We start from the raw sequence: 21,977 nt of genomic DNA on the forward strand, positions 1-21,977 counted from the left end.
CAAGATGGCAAGGGGGCCGGTGTGGACGGTCCTTCTGAGACCAGGGATCGAGATGGGAAGGGGGTTGGTATAGACAGTGTGGACGGCCTTTCCCAGCCCCCGAGACCAGGGACCAGAGTTGGGGCAACGATGGAGGGATCGGGGGAGGGTCTTTAGGGGAGGGGGAGCCAGGACAAGGAGAGGCGGTAGAGCAGGCACAGAGGGCGATGGCGGACGGAGATGTGTCACCAAGAAAGGTCTTTCCCGAAACATACTGGAAGAGGAGGGCTTGTTCCCCACGCCCCCCCACCCCATTCCATCAAGTTCCCTCCCATTGCGAGGATTCCGCGCGTGCGCACACGCCGCCCGGGCCTAGGGACTACACTTCCCAGAAGGCCGCGCGTAAAGGCTCCGGGCGGGGTTCCGGCTAGGTCTCCATGGCGAAGACACTTCCCGCCCTCCCGCGCCTAGCCATCGTGGGCGTGCGTTCGCGACAGCCTCCGCTCTGCTCCGTCGTCAGCCGTCCGTCGCTGGGGACTGAACCCTGGGGTCGGGGCCCAGGGCCACAGCTGGGTGGATGGGGGAACGGGGTTGGACCCGAGCGCCCGGCGCCTGAGTTCTGACTCCGCAGGGAGGGAAGGTGGGCGGGGGAAGGGTGGAGAGAGCCGCACCTGCGCAGTCAGACTGCTAGCCCCGCCTCCGGTCTCTCCCTCAGCTCCACCACTTCCGCGAACGAGCGAGCCCACTGGTTGGACCTGAGGTGAAGCAGCCAATCAGCGCCACCGCTGCTTCCCCGCCCCTCCTGTGGGAGAGCAAGTGCGGATCCTGCACTGAGAAGGGGATAGAGACTAGGAAGGGCCAGGGCGTAGCAGCACTGCTGATTGGCTCCCCTGGCGGTCCAATGGGTGCACTCGCTCTCGGAGGAGGGGCGGGGCGAGGGCAGCAGACTATGCTCTGTAGAAGACCTACCCTGACAGCCGTGCATGAGTCACTACCCTGCTCTCTCACCTGCTGTGGCTCCCTAATGTTGCAAGAGGGACCCCAGGCACCCCGCACTGCTCCCCCTCCCCCACGTGTTATGGCTTCCCAGTGCCTTAAGAGAGACCCTAGCCCCCCAGGCACCCCGCACTGCTCCCTCTTCCCCACCTGCTATGGCTCCCCAGTGCCTTAAGGGAGACCCCAGCCCCCTTTCCCTGGGCACCCCACACTGCTCTCCTCCCCCACCTGCTATGGCTCCCCAGTGCCTTAAGGGAAACCCCAGCCCCCTTTCCCTGGGCACCTCACACTGCCCTGCCTCCCATGGCCACATCCAGCCAGACTGCATGCCCCTCCTTCCTGGCCGCTCCCCTCGCCCCCTCCTGCATCCTTGGCATCTACAAGCCTGTCCCGGGTCTGCCCGCGGTGCCCTGGGGTGGTGGGCACATGATCTTGGCTTTCTCATGGCTCCCTTTCCCTTCTCAGCTCTGCCTTGGCCCCAGAGGAGGAGGCGGGCATGGCGCCCATGCTCCAGACCGCGGGGACCCCCCTGGTGAGTGAGTGACCGCCTGTCCACCTGTGGCCCTTCTGTCGCGGAGCCTGGGGCTCGAGAGCAGCCCCTCATTCTGGGGGAGGGGAGGCCCCGGGGTCCCAAGAGGGTGAGGGAAGGTCCCCTGGGGGGTGGGCGGCACAGCCAGGGCTGACCTCCCAGTGTCCCGGCCCTGGCCAGGCCCGAGCATGCCGCACTGACCCCGGGATGGGCACCTTCTGCGAGGCCAGGAGAGGAGGGGAGAGGGTTGCCTTTGAGTCCACGGGGTCCTTGGCCCCCCTGCTGTGTCTGGTGGCGAGGACGTCCCCACTGGAATGGCCACTGTGTGACCAAGCCTGCAGCCAGAGAGGCTGCCAGAGCCCGGGAGTGAAGGAAGGCCGGGTCCCTGGCTGGAAGGGGGGTGGTGGGAAGTACGGCGGGAGGGGGAAGGCTAGGAAGGGCTTCGAAGACTAGACAAGGTTTTGTGTGTGATCCTGGCATGAGAGAGAGGGAGGCCACTGGAGCTGGTGATTGGGGGGTAGGGAATGCCCCCCAGGCCCGAGGAGCAGTGAGTCAGCCTGAGGGAAACAGGGCTGGGGGTTTCCTCCTCCCAGCAGGCCACAGTCTCCACCCTCAGGGGGCTTATTCATGTCCTCCTATGGGGACCAAGTACTGATGATTGGTGGGCAAGGGGATCAGGATGAGCCCAAGAGACAGAAGGAAGGGGAGGGCAGGCCTTGTAGGGACAGCAGACAGGGCATGGAAGAAAAGAGGTTTTCAGGGCCACCCATAGGTGCTTGAGCAGAGGAGGGACGCCGTCCACCCCATGCCTGAGAAATATCCTTCTGGCGGTGGCCCGGGGATGGATGGGAGGTCGGAGAGCCTGGAGAGGGAAAGGTGGCTGGCCACAGCATTAGTGCTGTGCAGTAGGGGATAAGAGAGGGGACCAGAGTCCACAGACAATGGCCCTGATGCCCCTGGCCTCCCCTGATCCCGCCCCCCCGACCTCCCCTGACCCTTCCCAGCCTCCCTTGATGCTCCTGACCCCCCCTGCCTCCCCTGGTGCCCCGCCTCCCTCAGCCTCCCCAGTCCCCTCCCCTGGTCCCCCTAATCTCCTCTGCCCCCCCCCACAGCCTCCCCTCATGCTCCTGACCCCTCCCCCCTGCCCCCGGCGCCTCAACCCCCCCCCCGTGCCCCCCCTGGCCTCCTCTGTCCCTCCCCCCCCATGCCTCTGACCCCACCTGGCCAGCCCTCCCCACTTTTGCTGTCCCTCCCCTGGGGAGCTGATGGACCAGGGTGAACGTGAACGCGTGTGTGGTGGTGCTGCCTCTTACTCAGCACTCTCAAGGGCAGCCCAAGCCAGAACAAAATGTAATTAGGAAATATTTGACCAGACAAGTAGTAACGGGGGTAAGCCTCGAGGATGTTCCTTTGTGGCTTTCCAAGTCAGGCTGTGGCCCCAGGGAAGGAGCCCTGGCGGGGAGCCTGAAGGCCCGGTGCTGCACCGTCACTGGCCACTAGCCTTGCCCGGGCGGGGCTGGCCGGGCACCTGTCCAGCAGTTACAAGAGCATTCCTTTCCGGGGGCTGCTGAGGGCCCATCTGCTTCTCTGCAAAGCACTCAGCCCAGTGCCTGCCCCACAGTCAGGGCATAATGCATGCTGATTTCCCTTCCCTTCCCAGATTCTGTGACTGGTACATTCCATTTTCCAGATAAAGAGCTTGTGACTGGCAGCCTGCTTAAGTGATTTCAGATAAAGGGCTGTTCCTGTTCCTTTGTGGCCCATGGTGGGGTCAGGGAGATCTGCTGTGGCACCAGGAAGCCCCGGGCCTCCCCCCCGAGGCCACGTGAAAACAGAAACGTTTTGGGTGTTTTAGGAATCAATGACGTTCAGAGATGTGGCCGTGACCTTCAGTCCGGAGGAGTGGGGGCAACTGGGGCCCTCTCAGAAGGAGCTGTACCGCCAAGTGATGCTGGAGAACTATGGGAACCTGGTGTGCCTGGGTGAGGACCCCCGCTGCCCCTCGGCAGGGCCGGCCACGGGGAGGGCACAGGCGGCCGGGGGACGGGGCCTCCCTCGGAGCCCTGGCACGGCGCCTCCCTTGAAGTCCCAGCCCAGGCCTTGCACCCCTGCAAGGCTCTGGGCCCATCCCCCCTCTAGCGGGGGCGTGTCTCTGAGCTCCCCTTCCCCATTTCCCCGAACAGGACTTGTCCTTTCCAAGCCTGACGTGATCGAGCAGCTGGAGCGAAGCGAAGCCCCTTGGAGTCCAGAGGCAGCCGTCCCAGGAAGCAGCCATGCAGGTGAGTGGGGCGCCCCCGGGCAACGGGAGACCCCCGGAGCCGTCCTTCCCACACCTGGCCGGGCCCCTCTCCTGCAGCTCCCTGGCCTGTGGGGTCTCCCTCCCCAGAGCCTGGGGCTTCCCGGGAGTACGTGGGGCGCCCACAGCTGCCCACGCGTGCCCTGGCGGCCGTCTCTGCCGTGTTCCTTAAAGGAACTTTGTTCCTGGGGTATGGGTGGCCCCAAGGTTCTGTCCTGGGCCTTCTCCTCTCCACTGACACATGGGGCTTGGGGATGTCGTTCGCTGCCCTGGATTCAGTGACTGTGCCTGGGTAGCCGTCCCCCAGCTGCGTCTCCTGCCCCAACCTCTGCCGCCCCCCGGGCTCGAGCCTCTCCCTGCCCGGGGCCCCTCTGCGGTCCACAGACACCGGAAGCTGAGCCGGTCCAGAGCGGGGCTCGTTCCCCTCGCCCCACCTTGTCCTGTCAGGGGCAGCACCTTCCTCCCGTTCCCCAGGCCCCCTGCCAGGTGACGTCCCCCACACCTGTCCTTGCTCCTGTAGCCGTCCTGTTGCAAAGTCCTGTGGGTTTTCCTTTGTACCGTCTCCTGTACATGCCCCCTTCACTGCTCTTGAGGTCTGCCTGCCTCCGGCGTCTCCCCTCCTCCCTCCAGCCTCCACTCCGCCGCCACAGGGCAGGTCTGACCTGCCCTCAAAAGTCTCATCAGTGAACTCCAGGGATCCCCATCGCCACCAGCGCCGGGTCCAACGTCCTTCGTTTGGCATTCAAGGCCCTTCCTCCTGATGCCTCCCATCTTCCGAGTCTGCTTACATCTTACTCCCTCTTGGTAGCCCGCGGTCCAGCGACGCTGACTGCCTGGCTGTTCCAAAGAGGACGCTCCATCCCCAACTCTCAGAGGTTTTTCTGCTGTCCCCCATGCCTGAAGCGTTTTCTCCCGTCATCTCAGCCCCTGCACGTCCCCGCTAACATCTCACCTCCTGCAGGAAGCCTTCCCAGATGCCCTTAGTACCGGTGCACCTCCCTGAGATGACCTCCGAGCAACCCTGATACCTCCTCTTTGTCCACACTCACTCGCTCGCTGTGAGCTTCTTGGGAGCCGGGCCGTAGCCCCAGCATGTGGGACAGCGCCCAGCAGGCACACAGTAGGCTCTTACCAAATGCTCGCTGATACGACTTGACGGCACGCGGAGTCATGCTGTGCTCACGGGCGCCTCTGTTCCTGTGCCACGCCCTGTTCCTTGGACACGCGGGTAGTTTTCCGTCCCTGGTCTGAAACACTCACAGCTTCCTAGCCGGGGCTTCCACCGAGGCTGTAACGTGCCCCATTGCTTTCAGAAAGATGGCACCAGTGCCCAGCTCCCCCAGCGAGGCGACACGCACTTGTGAGTGCTTACTGTGTGCTGGGCACCGGCCTAAGGCTAGAGATGCAGAGAGGTGTGGAGAGCTCGCATTTTGAAGGGGGAGACCACATGCAAACAGCTACGTCCCTATGACATACATGCCACGTAAATGGGCTGATTCCAGAGGGAATCATAGCAGTGTGGGAGGGGGATTGGGAAAGGCCTCTTTGAAGGTGGGAGCTGTGCTGAGTCCTGTCTGGCAGGGACCCCAGGAGGCCGGGGTGAGTAGGGAATGCATTCCAGACATTGCAGACAGATGGGGCAAAGGCAGGAGACAACGTCCTGGGGACGGCGACAAGGCCCCTGGCTCTGGGTCATAGAGTGTGTGGAGGAGAGTGAAGCGTAAGAAGCTGGAGAGCGAGGAAGGGGCCGGTCGGTGAGGGGCTGCGGGTGCCATGTGGACTGTCTTGCATTCGGTTCTGGTAGTGGAGGAAGGCGCTGCAGTTTACTGGGTGGAAGAGTGAGGGGCGTTGACGTGGAAGCTTAGTGGAGGAGAGGCGGGAGAGGGGAAGGCCTTGAAGGCCATGCGGTGCGTGGCCGTGTCTGAGGAAACGAGGGAGGAGGCGACGAAGATAGAAAGGCCAGACCTGCCGAGAGAGTGCAGGTGAGGAGCTGAGAATCCTGGTTATCGCGAGGAAGAGGAGGGGACGTTTCTCTGAGAAACTCAGTACGTTTTTTTTTGAAAAGGTTGATTTTTCAGTGTCCACAGAGATGCGGTGAAAGGAGCTCAGTAAGTTGGGGTCATCTCACTGCGCAGGAGCGTGACGCGATCAGACGTGACTTGGGGGAATCCCTTTGGCAGCTGAAACAAGGAGAGATCAGATGGGGAGAGACTTAAGGCAAGGCAGCTGATCAGGAAGGTATGAAAATCCACTGGGCGTGGTGAGCTCATGAGCCCCGAGAAGGGGCGACTTGAGAGAGGGTGTCGAGGCAGCCGACTGAGTGTGAGAAGAGAGTGAGGCGTGGAGGAGGAGGTCACCTTGCAAACCCCAGTCGCTGGAAGGGCGTTGGGGCCCTCGGCAGAAGCAGGGAATTTCCAGAAAGTGACTTCAGCATTGGAGCGAGATCCCCAGGACGTGAGAGGAGCTGGGGTCTGCCCTGGGGGGGCCCCCGCTGGTGGGACATGTCTCAGTCCGGCGAAGGCCCGGCCGAGCCGAACCATTTTCTGAAGAAGGCAACCGACTTGGGGAGGACTGGAGAACACAGCAGACCAGCATTTGCGCAAGGAGCAGGAGGTTTCACCCAGAGGAGAATATTGAGAGGGGAAGAGAGCTGCCTTCAAGCGTGTTCCCGATGGCCCCAGAAAGCAGCACCGGCAGTAATTTGGAGGAGGCAGGTTCTGACAAGTTGAGCTCTGGAGCATGTGTTCTGTTCAGGAGGGCAGTCTGTAGGCAGAGCTGGGGCGGGGGAGGGCCCTAATGGGGTTGTGGTGGAAGGGATGCTGGGAGGCATAGGCCTCTAGGGTCCCCTCCCACCCTCTGCTCCTCTGCTTCTGCCGTACTTCAGCCAGGCTGATGTGTGAGCACACCATTGGGGTTCTAAGTACGGAGTGGTAACCCGGCGGCTGTTTGCTGGATGGATTGAAAAGGGGCAGATGTAAGAAACTGGCGATGGCGTCCTGTAGCCCATGGACCGTCCTGAGATGAAGAAGGCCTAGCTTCTGATCCTCGACTGTCTTTACAAACTCTGCTCATTCTGTGACGTTCCTTCTCGTCCTCGTTTGTTTTCTTAATCTGCTCTTCTGGTCAGAGAGGTCGTGCTGAGGTCAAGGCCTGTGGTCAAACACAGTGTGCGTGATCCTGAACAATTCCCTCAGCCCCACCCAAGGCGAGACTTTGCAGAGAAGGGCCCAGCCTGCATCCGTGGGGAAGGTGGGGTGCCTGCTCCCTGGGAGTCCTTTCTGTCCCTCCTCCTTCCGGGGCTGATCAATCTCATCATTTGTGTTCAGCTGTCCCTTTTGCCATGCTCACTGTAAAGTACGAGACTTCGTTTGCAGTGCCTTGAGTCCAGGCCACACAGCCTGCACTGGTGTTCTGTCTGGGCCCCCTATTCCATTCAGATCACAGCTATTTATAACAAAATAAGGCCTTGTTCTTCACTCCATGGCTCATATTTTCAGTATAGCTTTAGGAAGTAAAGTAAGCTTTAATCAGTGACCCTTTTAGGTAACAAAACTCTCTCAAATTTTGCCATTCCGTGGCACAAATCAGGTTGATTAATATTGTCTTTCTTGACCCCAGATGGCAGAGGTTGGAACAGTATTCTGTCACGTAAAGATGTTTAGTTTTTGTTGAAGGAGGAAACAGAACATAAGAGAGTTCATGTAAAACGTCAAGAATAGCAGATGTTTGCATTTTTTGTTTCTTTCAGGTCAGAAGCCTAGGGCTGAAGCCAAAGAGTCATCTCCACAGTGGGGCTTTTGTATGGAAGAAACATTTCAGAAAACACTCACCAGAGATAGTCTCTCTGTCTCAAGCTTGGGAGAAATCTGGGGAAATGGTGCTAGATTAAAGAGACAGCAGCAAGATAAAAAGCAACGTACCAGACAAAAAACCATCACTCAAAGGAAACCTTCCAGTGAAGGAAGAATCCATAAATATAATAAATGTGGCAAAAGCACCAGTCCACGGCCAGGCCTTTTTCCACAACAAAGAGAACCTCATAAAAAGGATTTCAGGCAACACTCAGCCCTAAAGAAAGGTAACAGAATATGCTCAAAGAAAATATTTTCTAAATTTAAAGAATATGGAGACTCCTCCAGCAATAATTCAGACCTTATGGAAAATCATAGAATATATAATGGAGAAAAAACTTCTGTGTGTAATGAATATGGGAAGGGCTTCTTTCAAAGGATGTGTCTTATTCAGCATAAAGGAAGTAATACTGGAGAGAGACCTTTGGAGTGTAATCAGTGTGGGAAGCCTTTTCACCAAAGTGGACGTCTTATTCAACATCAGTCAATTCATACAGGAGAAAAACCTTATGAATGTAATGAATGTTTTAAAGTTTTTCTCTTGAGCTCAGGACTTACCGAACATCAGAAAATTCAGACTGGAGAGAAACCTTATGAGTGTAATGAATGTGGGAAGGCTTTCCGTCATAGTTCACATTTCATTCAGCATCAGAGAATTCATACTGGAGAGAAACCTTATGAATGTAATGAATGTGGAAAAGCCTTCCGCTACAGCTCATATCTTACTCGACATCAGATGATTCATACTGGAAAGAAACCTTATCAGTGTTATGAATGTGGAAAGGCCTTTCGAGACAGCTCACAGCTTACTAAACATCAGAGAATTCATACTGGAGAGAAACCCTATAAATGTAATGAATGTGGGAAGGCCTTCTGCCATAGTACACAACTTATTGCACATCAGACAATTCATACTGGAGAGAAGCCTTATCAATGTAATGAATGTGGTAAGGCTTTCCGCCAGACTTCACAACTTACAGCTCATCAGAGAATTCACACTGGAGAGAAACCTTATCAGTGTAATGAGTGTGGGAAGGCCTTCCGCCTGAGCACAGGCCTTAGTGAACATCAGCGGATTCACACTGGAGAAAAACCTTATAAATGTAATGAATGTGGGAAGGCCTTCCGCTTGGGCACAAGCCTTAGTGAGCACCAGAGAGTTCACACTGGAGAAAAACCTTATGAATGTAGAGAATGTGGAAAGGCCTTCTGCCATAGCTCACAACTTACTCTACACCAGAGAATTCACACTGGAGAAAAACCTTATGAATGTAGTGAATGTGGAAAGGCCTTCCGTCAAAGCACACAACTTACTGTACATCAGAAAATTCATACTGGAGAGAAACCTTATAAGTGTAATGAATGTGGGAAGACTTTTCGCTTGAATACACAACTTACTGCACATCAGACAATTCATAGTGGAGAGAAGCCTCATAAATGTAACGAATGTGGAAAAGCCTTCCGGCGGAGCACAGGACTTAGTGAACATCAGAGAATCCATACTGGAGAAAAGCCTTATAGATGTAACGAATGTGGGAAGGCCTTCCGACTAGGCACAAAACTTAGTGAACATCAGAGAATTCACACTGGAGAAAAGCCTTATGAATGTAATGAATGTGGGAAGGCATTTAGGCAGAGCATACAACTTACTCTGCATCAGAGAATTCATACTGGGGAAAAACCTTACGAATGTAGTGAATGCAGAAAGACCTTCCGTCAGAGCACACAACTTACAGTACATCAGAAAATTCATACTGGAGAGAAGCCTTATGAGTGTAATGAATGTGGGAAGACTTTTCGCCTGAGTACACAACTTACTGTACACCAGACAATTCATAGTGGAGAGAAACCTTATACGTGTAGTGAATGTGGCAAGGCCTTCCTCCACAGTTCATACCTTACTCGACATCAGATGATTCACACTAGAAAGAAACCTTATCAATGCAATGAATGCGGGAAGGCCTTCAGGCAGACCATACAACTTACTCGACATCGTCAAGTTCATACTGGAGAGAAACCTTATGAATGTAGTGAATGTGAGAAGGCCTTCTGCCAGAGTTCACAGCTTACGCGCCATCAGAGAATTCACACTGGAGAGAAACCTTATGAATGTAATGAGTGTGGGAAGGCTTTCCGCCTTAGCACATACCTTAATCTACATCGGAAAATTCATACTGGAGAGAAACCTTTTGAATAGAATGAATGTGACAAGACTTTCTAAGAGACTAGAGATCTTATTCAATATCAGAAAATTTATCCTTGAGAGAAACCTTGTGATTTTAATGAATGTAGCAAAGCCTGCCTTTAAACAGGATTGATTTAATATTGGGAAATTGATAATGGAGAGAAACGTTATGAATGTAATGATTGAGGGAAAACTTTCCTGCAGAGTAAATGCCTTTCTTATCATCAGTTTATACTAGTGAAACAATCCTTGTGAATATAATGAATGTGACAAAGCCTCAGTCCAGACAACTTGTTGATCTTGAGATAGTTCCAACTGGAGAAAGGACTGATTGTTAGGATTTCCGTAGCTTTGAAGTTGTAAAGAACTTTCAAGGTCATCTGGTCACAGAAGCACAAAATTTGAGAGTTGGAAGTGATCTCAGGGCCGTCTGTTCCAACGCAGACACAAGGCATCCCCATTGTAATGTTTTAAACATGATCACCCAGCCTCTGCTTGAAAACCTTACAGGAGGGGGAGCCCACCACTTCTCATGGCAGGTTTGGTGACTAATTTTTACAGTTATTCCTAATATCAAAACTAAATCAACCTCCTTCCAGCTCCAGCCCCAGCCCATCACTACTTATTCAGCCTTCTGTAGCCAAAAAGAACAAATTTAATCCCTCTTCCATGCCATTCAGATAGTTGAAGATGGTTATATCCCCTGAGAAACTCCCAGGATAAATGTGACCCCCACTTACTTCAGTTGATCCTCATGTCATGACTCAAGGCCCATAACTGTCCTGTTTGCCCTCCTTTGAACACTATCCACCTTGTCAGCGCCCTTAAACGGGTCCCCAGAACTGAACACAATCCACCAGATGAGGTCTGATGACAGGACAGTGGGACTGTCATTGCCCTTTTTCCTGGAAGCTGTGCCCCTCAACAGAGACCATGATTGTATTGGGTGTTTTGGCTGTCACATCATGCTGATTGATTGGTCACTGCTGATTTCTTATTGAACTTACATTTCACTCAAACCCCCTGACTGTTTTCAGACCAAGTGCTTCATAGCTCAGGGGTTCTTAACCTGTGGTCTATGACTTAACTTATAAAAAAATTATATATATATATTATATTATATGGATTGTATTTCAATGTAATAGGTTTACTTTGCCTTCCTGTGTGTTTTATTCTTTTTTAAATAATTTCATAAAAACTTGTTTTTATGAACCCCTGAGAAAGGTTTTGTAGGCTTCCCTGGATGCCAAAGGGGTCCATGACGCAAAAAGGAACCTTTGATCTAGCTGCATGTCCCACATTTTCAACCTTTCAAGTTGATTTAGCACATTTTGATATAATTCAATTCAAGGAGCCGCTTTGTTCCAGTTAAAAAGGATGATTAATGGTAGGCATCTTAAGTGCCTACTTTGTTCTAGGCATTGTTCTGTGTTTTGGGGATACAAACACAAAAACACAACAATCCCTGCTTCAAGGTTCTTACATTCTATAATTAATATGCAATATCTACATAGATAAATAGGAAATACATATCAAATAATAACTTCCAGGTCACATGACCAGTGATATGGAGGGCTGGATGTTTTCAACTGTTCAGATTAACTCTTCCTAATGCCTTCCTTGGGGCTCCTCAGGCCTTTCTGGAATCAGACCTGTCCCCAAATGGTTAGCTCCTTCCTGCTATGTCGGGCCCTCCTGGGCCTTATGGGACATAGCTTCAATACCTATGAGGCTGGACCTCAGAGAAGGGCCTTGAACAGTCTAAACACTTTCCTCCCTCAACTTTTATGTTCCTGTATCTCAGAGTTAAAACATATCTAACATAAACAAAAGGGAAAGTATAGACTTGAATAAACCGTTGGAGAATTTAGAGCTGAATGATTTCTAGCACCTTCTAAATGGGGCCACGAGAGAATGCACATTTCTTGTCCTCCCATGGTGCTTTCACAAAAATGGATTTTATATTGGATCCTGCAGGATCAAATGAAGGAGCTGGTGGGGGAGATGGTGATATGGTCAGACCTGTGTTTCTGGAAGATTGGTTAGACAATTGAGTGGACAATGGACTGGGCTAGGGAGAGATGGGATGGGAAAACCAACCAGAAGCTGTGGCAGTTATCTGGGCATGAAGTGATGAGGGCTGGCACCAGAGTGGGGGCAGTGTCAGAGGAGAGAAGGGGGCATTTACAAGAAATTTCATGAAGATAAAATTGACAGGACTTGGCAACAGATTGAATATGGGGAGGATGAGAGTGAGGAGTTGAAGATGACATCTGCGTTGTGAGCCTGGGTGACTGGGAGTGGGGTAGTACCCCTCCTTATAAGAAAGAATTTCAGAATGGGAGGAGTTTGGGGGAAAACATGCCCATGACTGAAGACTGGCCAAACAAGTGGTTGCACGGAATTGTAATGTGCCACTACTGTGCTGTGAAAAGCAATGTAATGAATGCAGAGAAAAAAAAGGGAAGACATATGAACTGGTGTCAAAGAGAAGGAAAAGCCAGGAAAACAACGAGTACAAGAACGTAAATGGAAAGCAAAACAAAATAATTGAAAGTGATGCAAAATTATAATGACCACAGTAGTCCCCACCCAAAAGTGTGAGAAGACATGTGCCCCTTCTTTGCAGAAGCAGAGGGCCCTAGCTATTGCTACTTAGAACATCAGACTTTTTTGAAATATTGGTTAGTTTCGAGGCAGCTAGGTGGCACAGTGGATAGAGCACTAGCCCTGGAGTCAGGAAAACCTGAGTTCAAATCTGACTTCAGATGTAACACTTACTAGCTATGTAACCCTGTGCAGGCTACTTAACTCCAAGTGCCATACACACAAAGAAAGAAATATTGGTTAGTTTTACAGAACTCCTATTTTCTTCCCATTTCAAAAACTTAAGAGGAATGGCTCTCAAACAGGTTGGGGAGAAGGCTACAGTGGAAAATGTAAGTGATTTAGAAACAAAATAAATCGGGGCAGCTAGGTTGGCACAGTAGATAGAGCTCTGGCCTTAGGAGTCAGGAAGACCTGAGCTCAAATCCAGCCTCAGACACTTGGCACTTACTAGCTGTGTGACCCTGGGCAAGTCACTTCACCCCAATTGCAAAAACAAAATAAATCAAAAATTTATTTTATAAGCAATACATTAAGGTATTACCTATTGACATTTATTCACAAACTCAAATGGGTCTGTGATCTAATCCATTCATGAGTTCCCTCCAACAAGGAAGATTTCAACTCATCTATTCTAGCCCATCCTGTGTGGCTCCTGTTTATGTCATCTGAAAATTTCATCAGGGGCAGCTAGGTGATGCAGTGGGGGGCAGCTAGGTGGCGCAGTGGGGGGCAGCTAGGTGGTGCAGTGGATAGAGCACTGGCTCTGAAGGCAGGAGGACCTGAGTTCAAATCCAGCTTCAGACCAAACAGTTGACACTTACTAGCTCTGTGACCATGGGCAATTCACTTAACCCCAATTGCCTAAAAAAAAAAAAAAAAAAACTCATCGAAGGGGGCCAGAGGTGTGCTGTTAAATGTTTAACTGCTGTCTCAAAAAAAATTAACAGAACCACCCCAAAATCCCACAGACCACTGCATAGCACATTTTAAAGTTTAATTTGCATTATTAATAATTTTCACTTTTAGTTTAGACAATCCACAAAACAATAAATCAAGCCCTGTTTTAAAGCATTAGCCAATTTCCAAGATGCAAGTGCTCAAACTGAAAATTTAACAATAAGCTGTCACAAAACCAGTTTCAGCTGGCTCTAGCACACACGTATAGGGGTTCCACCCAACCTGCTGGAGTCCTGCTGTGTTTTCGGCCAACATGACCGGGGTACCAGCGGGGCCCTCTGGCCGTCTGCCTCTTCTTTCTTGCTCTTAACATGTGAGCAGCCCTTCTGTTTTCCCTCACACACAACTCTGTGATTTGTTACTCCCGCTCTCCGACATTGCTCATTGGATGCGTGGTGCACCCTGTTCACCTCCACCACGTGCCTCTCTAGTATCCTCTGTGACACTCATTTTTAGTTCTTCCCAGGCCATAGTTCAGTGCAATTCAGGAGCACGTCAGTACATCGTCCCATGATGTCACTGGCCCCGTTCGACACCAGAGGATGAACAACCATGGCAGTGAGTGTTCCACATGTAGCCGCCATGGAACCGGATCAGGAGAATCTCGGGGGGAGGGGGGCCCAGTAGAGGTCATTGTAAAGACAGTTTAGGGCACCTTCCCCCACCCAAGAGAAATGGACAGAATTGATTTTCTTTTTTTTTTTTACACTTTTACTTTTAAGCTGCATTAGTAACATTTTCTTTATCACTTTCTTAACTTCCTTAACTTCATCACTTTCAACACTCGTCAAAACAATCAAACTCTGATTTGTAGTTTGCTAGTTTGTTTTTTTTTATTTTAAAATTTATTTTAAACTTAAATACAAAATGAGAAAAGAAAAATCATTGTCATGTAAACAGCAGAACATAAGAGAGGATTCAATATAAATCAATACATTGCCATTTCAGGAAAGCCTATGTAATAAATACTACACATTGTCTTCAGAGCTGCCCAGCTTTTCTTTGCTTCCCCGTAGGTTTTCTTTTGTTCTCTGCTGTGCACTTTTTACTTTATTTTTCCCCCTATCTCCCCCACCCTCCCTAAAGAAGGCTACAATTACGTGTGGATATATATACATGAATATATAGATATAGATATCTATAAATATATACATGTATACACTCATAAACATACATGTAAGACTGTACTATGCTTATTTCTACTTGTAATCTGTTTCTCTAAAGGTGGATAGCATCTTCCTTCATAAGTCCAAGTCTTTCCATGTTATTCTAGATCAACCAGCTCATCATTTCCTACACCACAGCAGTATTCCAACCCAGTCACATCCTATCTGAGAGATTGTCTATGAAAGTTCTGCGCCCCCCCCCCAATTTTTTGCATTCTTTCTATTCTTGGCTGCATAGATTTTATTTTTGCAAGAAATGTTTAATTTAAAGTAATCAGAATTATCCATTTTATACTTCAACAATGCTCTCACCTTATAACGTAGTTTAAAGTCTGATAGAACACCAGCCTTGAAGTCAGGAGGACCTGAGTTCAAATCCAGCCTCAGATCAAGCACTTGACACTTACTAGCGGTGTGACCCTGGGCAAGTCACTTAACCTCAATTGCCTCATCAAAAAAAAAAGAAGTGGCTTTTTTAGCTCCATTATCTTCCTCTGAATGTGAACCCAGATCTTCTCTGTCCCCACAGTAGCTATGTATGGTCGACTTCTTCCTCCTTTGCTTGCTCATTTTGTTTTTAGCAGCTGTTAGTGTAGTCAAGCTGTAGTCCTGAGGTATGGGGAATGCTGTCCCAAGCCTCGGGTCCATCTTACTGTTGTTTTCTGAGGTCCATGCCAGGGCTCTCCTCTCCACTCCTAAGCCAGGGCTGGGGCCCCCAGCCACACTGTCCTGCAACGCTCTTACTCCCTGCGCTCCCTCTGGTGGCTGCACATTGCAGCTGTCCTCTCTGCCCTGGCACTGAAACCAGGGACTGCTCTCCTCCAAGTGCCCACAGCCGGCAGGTTCCTCTGCTCTGCATTCACCAGGTGCGTGCTAGCTCCTTCTTCCCCACAGCAGCGGCCCAGCCCAGGTCAGCACACGGGGGCCGGCTCAGGGCATGGACCTCTTTTTGAGGCCCCTACTCCCCTCTGCCTCCAGGCAAAGCTAGCTGTCTGCTTGGATGATGAGAGTATCTCGCAGAAGTCTCCACCTTCAGGAGTTCTTAACCTTCTTGCGTGTCATGGAGCCCTTTGGTGGCAGTCTGGTGAAGGCTGTGGACTCATCAGACTAATGCTTCAAATGCACATGTGACCGGCTCTGTGCAGCCCCGTCACCTAAGATGAACAGGGCTAGGGTCATAAGGCAGAGGGAAAGACGGGATTGTCATAACTTGTGGCAAGACGTGGCCGGTACCAGGACCCTGGGGGTGGGAAGAGAGTCAGAGGCAGGAGATCAGGACTGGAAGGCAGGGGGTTTACATAGAGCAGGACAAAAAAAGAGGAGAGGGCAGCCCGGTCAGCACCAGCAACGTCTGCGCTTCTCTTCTTCCAGACTGAGAGATGACCCCTCAATGGGCAGGTCTATGGATGTGGCTCTCGGTCTGAAAGAAGGGGCGCTTACAGAATACCGACAAGAGGAAAGGCAGCCCTTGACGCCGGCACGGCGATGCCATGTTGGTCCTCCTGCAGAACTAAGGCAGACTGCCAATGCCTTGCCTCTGCACCTGGGTGGGCACTGGAGGGAGTTAGCGACATTCCTCGTAAACACCTGTGGTTGGCCCCAGACCTTCCTTGACCCGGTGTATCTTTGTTTGCAGCCTGAGGGCACAGGCCAGCTCTGAGGGTAACACAGGAGGGGTGCCTTCCCGGCACATGGGTGGGAATCCCCCACAGTCCGTTATTAGAGTGATAAAAGGATGACAAATCTATCCTCTGCAATGTGCACTCCAGACCTTCCCTACCATGCCCCAGAAACCCCTTCATGCTGGTAGCTCAGCCCATCCCTGGCACTCACACAAATACCTTCCGGCCCTACGGCATCCCCCTCTGATTGGATGGCTCCTCCCAAACTCATTCGAGGAGGGCACCCAGGCCGGCCGGAGCTTCCCGGCTGCTCTCTGGACCTTCTCCATCATGCTCCTGCACTAGGTACACCGCCCCCCCCCAAGTTTCCTTGTACGTGTTGGCTTCCCCCATTGGAATGTAAGCTCTTTGAGGGTAGGGACTATACTTTCTGCCTGTATCACCAGCACTTAGCACAGTGCCTGGCACACAGTAGTGTATAACAAATGCTTATTGACTGACTGATAAAGACATTTCAGAGTCACACATATGGAAGTAAAACATTCATGAATCGTGGGGGTGTCTCTCAAGAAGAGTCAAGACGTGATTAGTATGTTTGAGTAAGCAAATAATCTGAGCATGCCTCTGGGATTGTCAACAGCAGAGGATTTTATAAGTTCCATCCGGCACCGAAATGGCCAAGCGTTCCCAGGTTCGGGAGCCCCTTGAGGATGCAGACCCTTGTGCTGTATCTGAGGGCAGCAAGTTGAGGGGAGCGGCACATTAAGCCCAGAAAGAGGTTACACTCTCCCCCAGTGTCCACGTCATCAGAGAGACTAGAAGAGTTTGAGAAAATGTACTACCAGGAGCAGAGAGAGACCAGTTGAGGACAAACAGGGGTAGAGAAAGGTGCAGAAAGACAGCCACAAGAAGAAAGAGAAGTAGCTTCAAGGCATACGACTCTTTGAACTAAATAAATAGAAAGAACTGAAATGAAAAACGTCGGCTACAGTCGGCTACGGCCTTGAGAAAGGACCTTCAGGAACCAGTGATTGTGAGTTTACCCACCAGTCACCCATGCTCTCCACGTGTGTGCCCCCCACCATTATATTCCCTGGGATTTGTGGGTGATACATCCCAGGCTTTTGGACTAAATGTCTCATATCACCTGCTCCTACTGTACCACCTTTACTGAAAGCTGATTGAGTCTATTAGCCAATAGATCACCAACTGGAAGAATATTGGTGGGAGTCAAATACCTCCCCTCCAGAAACCTGAGGAGAGGAGAGGAGTCGGCAGCCTTAGTCCCCTGGCCCACCAGTGCCAAAGGGGTTCAGGAATGAGCCCTAGAGAGGAGAGGAAGCCCTCGCCAGGGACGGGGAACAAACAGCCAGGAGTTGTGGAGCAGGGAAGCAAGTCGTCAGCTTCTAGTCTGAGAATCCACACGACAAACACATGCAGAGATATCCCTGCCTGCCGTTTCTCCTCCTGCTAACGGTCTTGCTCTGTTCCATTTAGTTCCCTTCTCTCTCTTTTTCAGATTCCTGGCCCAGGGAACACACGGTCTATGGCTCTGACTGCCGACTATCTTCTTCCAGGATGAAAAGTGAATGTTGTCCTCATGGGACCAAACTTCTCAGAATTCACACTCAGGCTTCAGAACATTTTCCAGAATTGCTAGAAAAATCTGAAACAAAAATCTATCACAGGAGCGAAGGAAAGCCTTTATTAAGCCTCTCGCGAGAGAAGCAGGCACATGGGTGCTGGTTCAGTGGTAGAATCAACTTTTAAATAGTAAGATCCATACTCCACCCACCAGGGCTAGGATTGGTCTAGTTCATCTGAGTTGCACTCTTCCTGGACAGCCCATCTCATGTTCGTCCATGTTCTGTTAACTCCTCCCACTTCATGGGTCCCATAATCAAAAATGGCGGCTATCTCCACCCTCAGGGTGTGTCAGCCAATATTCAATAAGCTTATTAAGCAAGCTCGGTGGAGAAAAGCCTTTGCCCTGTGGAGGCCTGGTCCTTGACCCTAATGGGTTGCAACCAGTTTAGCCTCCAGGGCTCTTTCTTAAGGATTTAGTTGTTTGTAGAATGTTCGGGGCACTTTCTGATTGGTTGAGAGACTGTCCACAAGATCTTGGAATTTCTTATCCTGCTGTGGAACCCTAACCCCCTAAAACCTTTCTTACAGGTCTCAACCTATGGTAGGGAGAAAAGCATCTAATCCTTTTAGGACACATCTCTCTTCCATGGCTTTGGATTAAATCAAATCTGACTCTACCCCTAAATCCAATGGATTTAATGACCGACTCTCTCTGCTGATGATTCTCAGATCTCCCTGTCCTGTCCCCAACTCTCTACCAACCTCCGGTCTCACATCTCCAGCTGCCTCTCAGACAACTCCAACTGGATGTCTATCCAGTGCACATCGGAAACTCAATGTGTCCAAAACTAAAGTCATTGTCTTTGCCCCTAAACTCTCATTGATGCCCTCTCCCCCAGCCACCTTCTCTATTACTGATAGCAGCTAGGGGGAACCACAGAGTGCTGGGCCTGGAGTCAGGAAGACCTGAATTCAAATCCAGTTATAGACACTTCCTAGTTGTGTGGACCTGGAAAAGTCACTTAACCTCTGCTTCCTTCAGTTCCCTCATCTGTAAAATGGGTATAATAATATCACCTACCTCGCTGAGTTATTGATAGGATCAAATGAGATAATTGTAAAGTACTTAGTACAATGCCTGCCACATTGTAAAGGTTATGCAAATGTTAGCTATTGCTGTTATTGTTATTGTTACCATCTAGAGCAACACCAGGGGCAGCTGGGTGCCATAGAGGATGGAGTGCCAGGCCTGGAGTTAGGAAGACTCATCTTTGTCTGGCCTCAGACATTTACTAGCTGTATGACCCCGGACAAGTTATTAACCCTGCTTGCCTCAGTTTCTTCATCTGTAAAATGAGCTGGAAAAGGAAGTGCAAACCAATTCAGTATCTTGCCAAGAAAACCTCAAATGGGACCACAAAAAGTTGGACAGAACTGAGATGACTGAAAACAACAAGAAGGCACCCCCTATCCTCCCAGTGCCTCAGATTCCCAACCTATTAGTCATCCTAGACTCCTTACTCTCTCTAGCCTTCCATATCCATCTATTGCCAAGGCCTGTCCCTTTCACCTCTGCAGCATCTCTGGTCCATTTTACCTCTGCTGCACCTCTGGTCCCTTTCACCTCTGCTGCACCTCTGGTCCGTTTCACCTCTGCAGCATCTCTCCAATACTCCCCCTTCTGCCGCCTGACACTGTTCCCACCCTGGCGCAGACCCTCATCACCTCACACCTGGACTACTGCAATAAATAACCTCCTTGGGGGTGGGGAGGGGGTTTGCCTGCCTCACTCTCTGTCCCCCTCCAGTCCATTTTCTTTTCAGTCACTAAAGTGATTTTTCTAAAGCACATGACCGACATCCCCCACCCCTTACTCAATAAACTCTAATGGTTTTCTGTCTCCTCTAGGATCAAATACCAAATGATTTCTTTGTCATTCCAAGCCTTTCATAACCTACCTCCCCTTTCATATCCTTTTACATCTTACTCCCTTCTACAACTTATTCAAACACTGGCCTTTTTGATGTTCCACCAACAAGGCACTCCATCATCAGACTCTGAGCATTTTGTCTGGCTGTTCCTCATGCCTGGAAGAAGAGGACATGAGAGGAGCCAACAGTCCCTATCATGTCCCTAACCCCAGCTTGCTACACTCCAGACTTTGGGAAATTTCCCCTTGGAGTGAGATCTGGGACTGTCTCTTGGTTGAGCTCTCTCCAACGGGAGAGCTCCTTCACTCTGTAGAGCCTGGTAGACGCTCTCCTATGTATCCTTTCTCCGACTTCTTGGACTTGGATGTTTTTCTTCCTACATGTGTTGGCATTTGGTGCGGTGAGAGTTATGCCTTGGATATAAAGCTTGAGGAGCTGCTCCTCCAATGAACGAAACGATGCCCAGAAGCCAGAGTGAACCTGACAACCCCACCCCCAGACTAATGTCCAAGGGTCAACTGGCTCCCACCCCCCCGCCCGGCCTCCCGGCAGACAAAGGCTGGGGAAGAGGAGGCTGGACACTCCTATTCTTCCTCCCTCTGAACCACACAATGATACCCCCCTGCTTGGAGGGGGTGGGGAATGGGAAGGACAGCCCTTGCTACAAGCATAACATAGCCTGCAATCCAGAGGTTCTAGAGGGACTCATCAGCTACACGCTTGGACTCTTGAGTAGCCCAAGTTACAGAAAGAGACGAGCTCCAGAGCACCTGCTGCCCACGTGCACCCACAATCCTCTCAGGACACGCTCTTGGCCTGCAAACTACATTTCCCAGAAGGGACAGCGCAGAGGCTCGGGGCGGGTTTCCGGGGAGGTCTCCATGGCAACGGCACTTCCGCCCCCTAACTGGCAGCACCCATTCAGGTCGAGCCCCGCAGCCTCGCTTCTGCTCTGTCCTCAGCCGCCGCCAGGGCTCGAGCCTTAGAGCTGGCGCCGGGGTAAGTGGGAGCCGGGCCCAGGACTGGAGCCAAGCTGACGGGGAACCGGGTTGGGTCGGGGCGCCCGGCACCTGTTATCCAGGCCAACAAAGAGGAAAAGTGGGCGTGGTTTGGGGGGGGACTTAGAGAATCACCGGCCCTGAGGGAGCCACGCCTGCGCGGTTGACACCTGGCCCCGCCTCTAGCAGCGCCCTTAGCAACGCCCCTCTGCGAGGAGGTGCTCTCATTGGCTGGCCCTTGGGCCCAGGAGCCAATCAGCGACTTCGATGCTTCCCCGCCTCTCCTCATGGGAGAGCAGGTGCCTAGTGGACTTTGAGAAGGGGACAAAGAATGGGAGGGTCCAGGGAGCAGCGACACCGCTGATTGGCTCCCACAGCCTCAGGTCGTCCAATGGGCGCGCCAGACGAGGGGGAGGACTATGCTACAGACCTCCCTGATGCAGGCTCTGTGTGAGTCACTGTGTGGCTCCCGCACCTGCTATGGTTCCGTAGTGCCTTAGGAGAGACCCCAGCCCCCTCAGTCCCCCAGGGGCACCCCACACTGCTCCCCTCCTCTACCTGCTGTGGCTCCCCAGTGTCTTAGGAGAGACCCCAGCCCGCTTTTCCTGGGTACCCCACACTGCGCTTCTCCCCCACCTGCTATGGCTCCCCAGTGTCTTAGGAGAGACCCCAGCCCCCTCAGTCCCCCAGGGCACCCTGCACTGCTCCCCAGTGCCTTAGGAGAGACCCCAGCCCGCTTTTCCTGGGTACCCCACACTGCTCTTCTCCCCCACCTGCTATGGCTCCCCAGTGCCTTAGGAGAGACCCCAGCCCCTTTTCCCTGGGCACACCACATTGCTCTCCTCCCCCACCTGCTATGGCTCCCCAGTGCCTTAGGAGAGACCCCAGCCCCCTTTCCCTGGGCACCCCACACTGCTGTCCTCCCTCACCTGCTATGGCTCCCCAGTGTCTTAAGAGAGACCCCAGCCCCTTTTCCCTGGGCACACCACACTGCCCTGCCTCCCATGGCCACATCCAGCCAGACTGCATGCCCCTCCTTCCTGGCCGCTCCCCTCACCCCCTCCCACATCCTTGGCATCTACAAGCCTGTCCCGGGTCTGCCCGCGGTGCCCTGGGGTGGTGGGCACACAATCTTGGCTTTCTCATGGCTCCTTTTCCGTTCACAGCTCTGCCTCGGCCCCAGAGGAGGAGGCGGGCATGGCGCCCATGCTCCAGACCGCGGGGACCCCCCTGGTGAGTGAGTGACCGCCTGTCCACCTGTGGCCCTTCT

At 52.0% G+C, this 21,977-nt stretch overlaps 1 protein-coding gene across 1 annotated transcript in view; it reads left to right on the forward strand.

Annotated features, from left to right (window-relative positions):
- Positions 1–1,337: 1,337 nt before the first annotated feature.
- Positions 1,338–21,977, forward strand: part of LOC114030770 (zinc finger protein 883-like) — a 31,936-nt gene continuing 11,296 nt past the window's right edge. Inside the window, exons 1-4 of the mRNA XM_027845659.1 lie at positions 1,338–1,507; positions 3,360–3,486; positions 3,688–3,783; positions 7,549–9,779. Of these exons, the coding sequence (XP_027701460.1) occupies positions 1,472–1,507; positions 3,360–3,486; positions 3,688–3,783; positions 7,549–9,779 (2,490 nt within the window). The 5' untranslated portion in view covers positions 1,338–1,471. The remainder of the gene's footprint in view (positions 1,508–3,359; positions 3,487–3,687; positions 3,784–7,548; positions 9,780–21,977) is intronic.

This window comes from Vombatus ursinus, unplaced genomic scaffold (genome assembly GCF_900497805.2).
Source record: "Vombatus ursinus unplaced genomic scaffold, bare-nosed wombat genome assembly UNPS02015012.1, whole genome shotgun sequence".
In the NCBI taxonomy this organism is placed as follows: Eukaryota; Metazoa; Chordata; class Mammalia; order Diprotodontia; family Vombatidae; genus Vombatus; species Vombatus ursinus.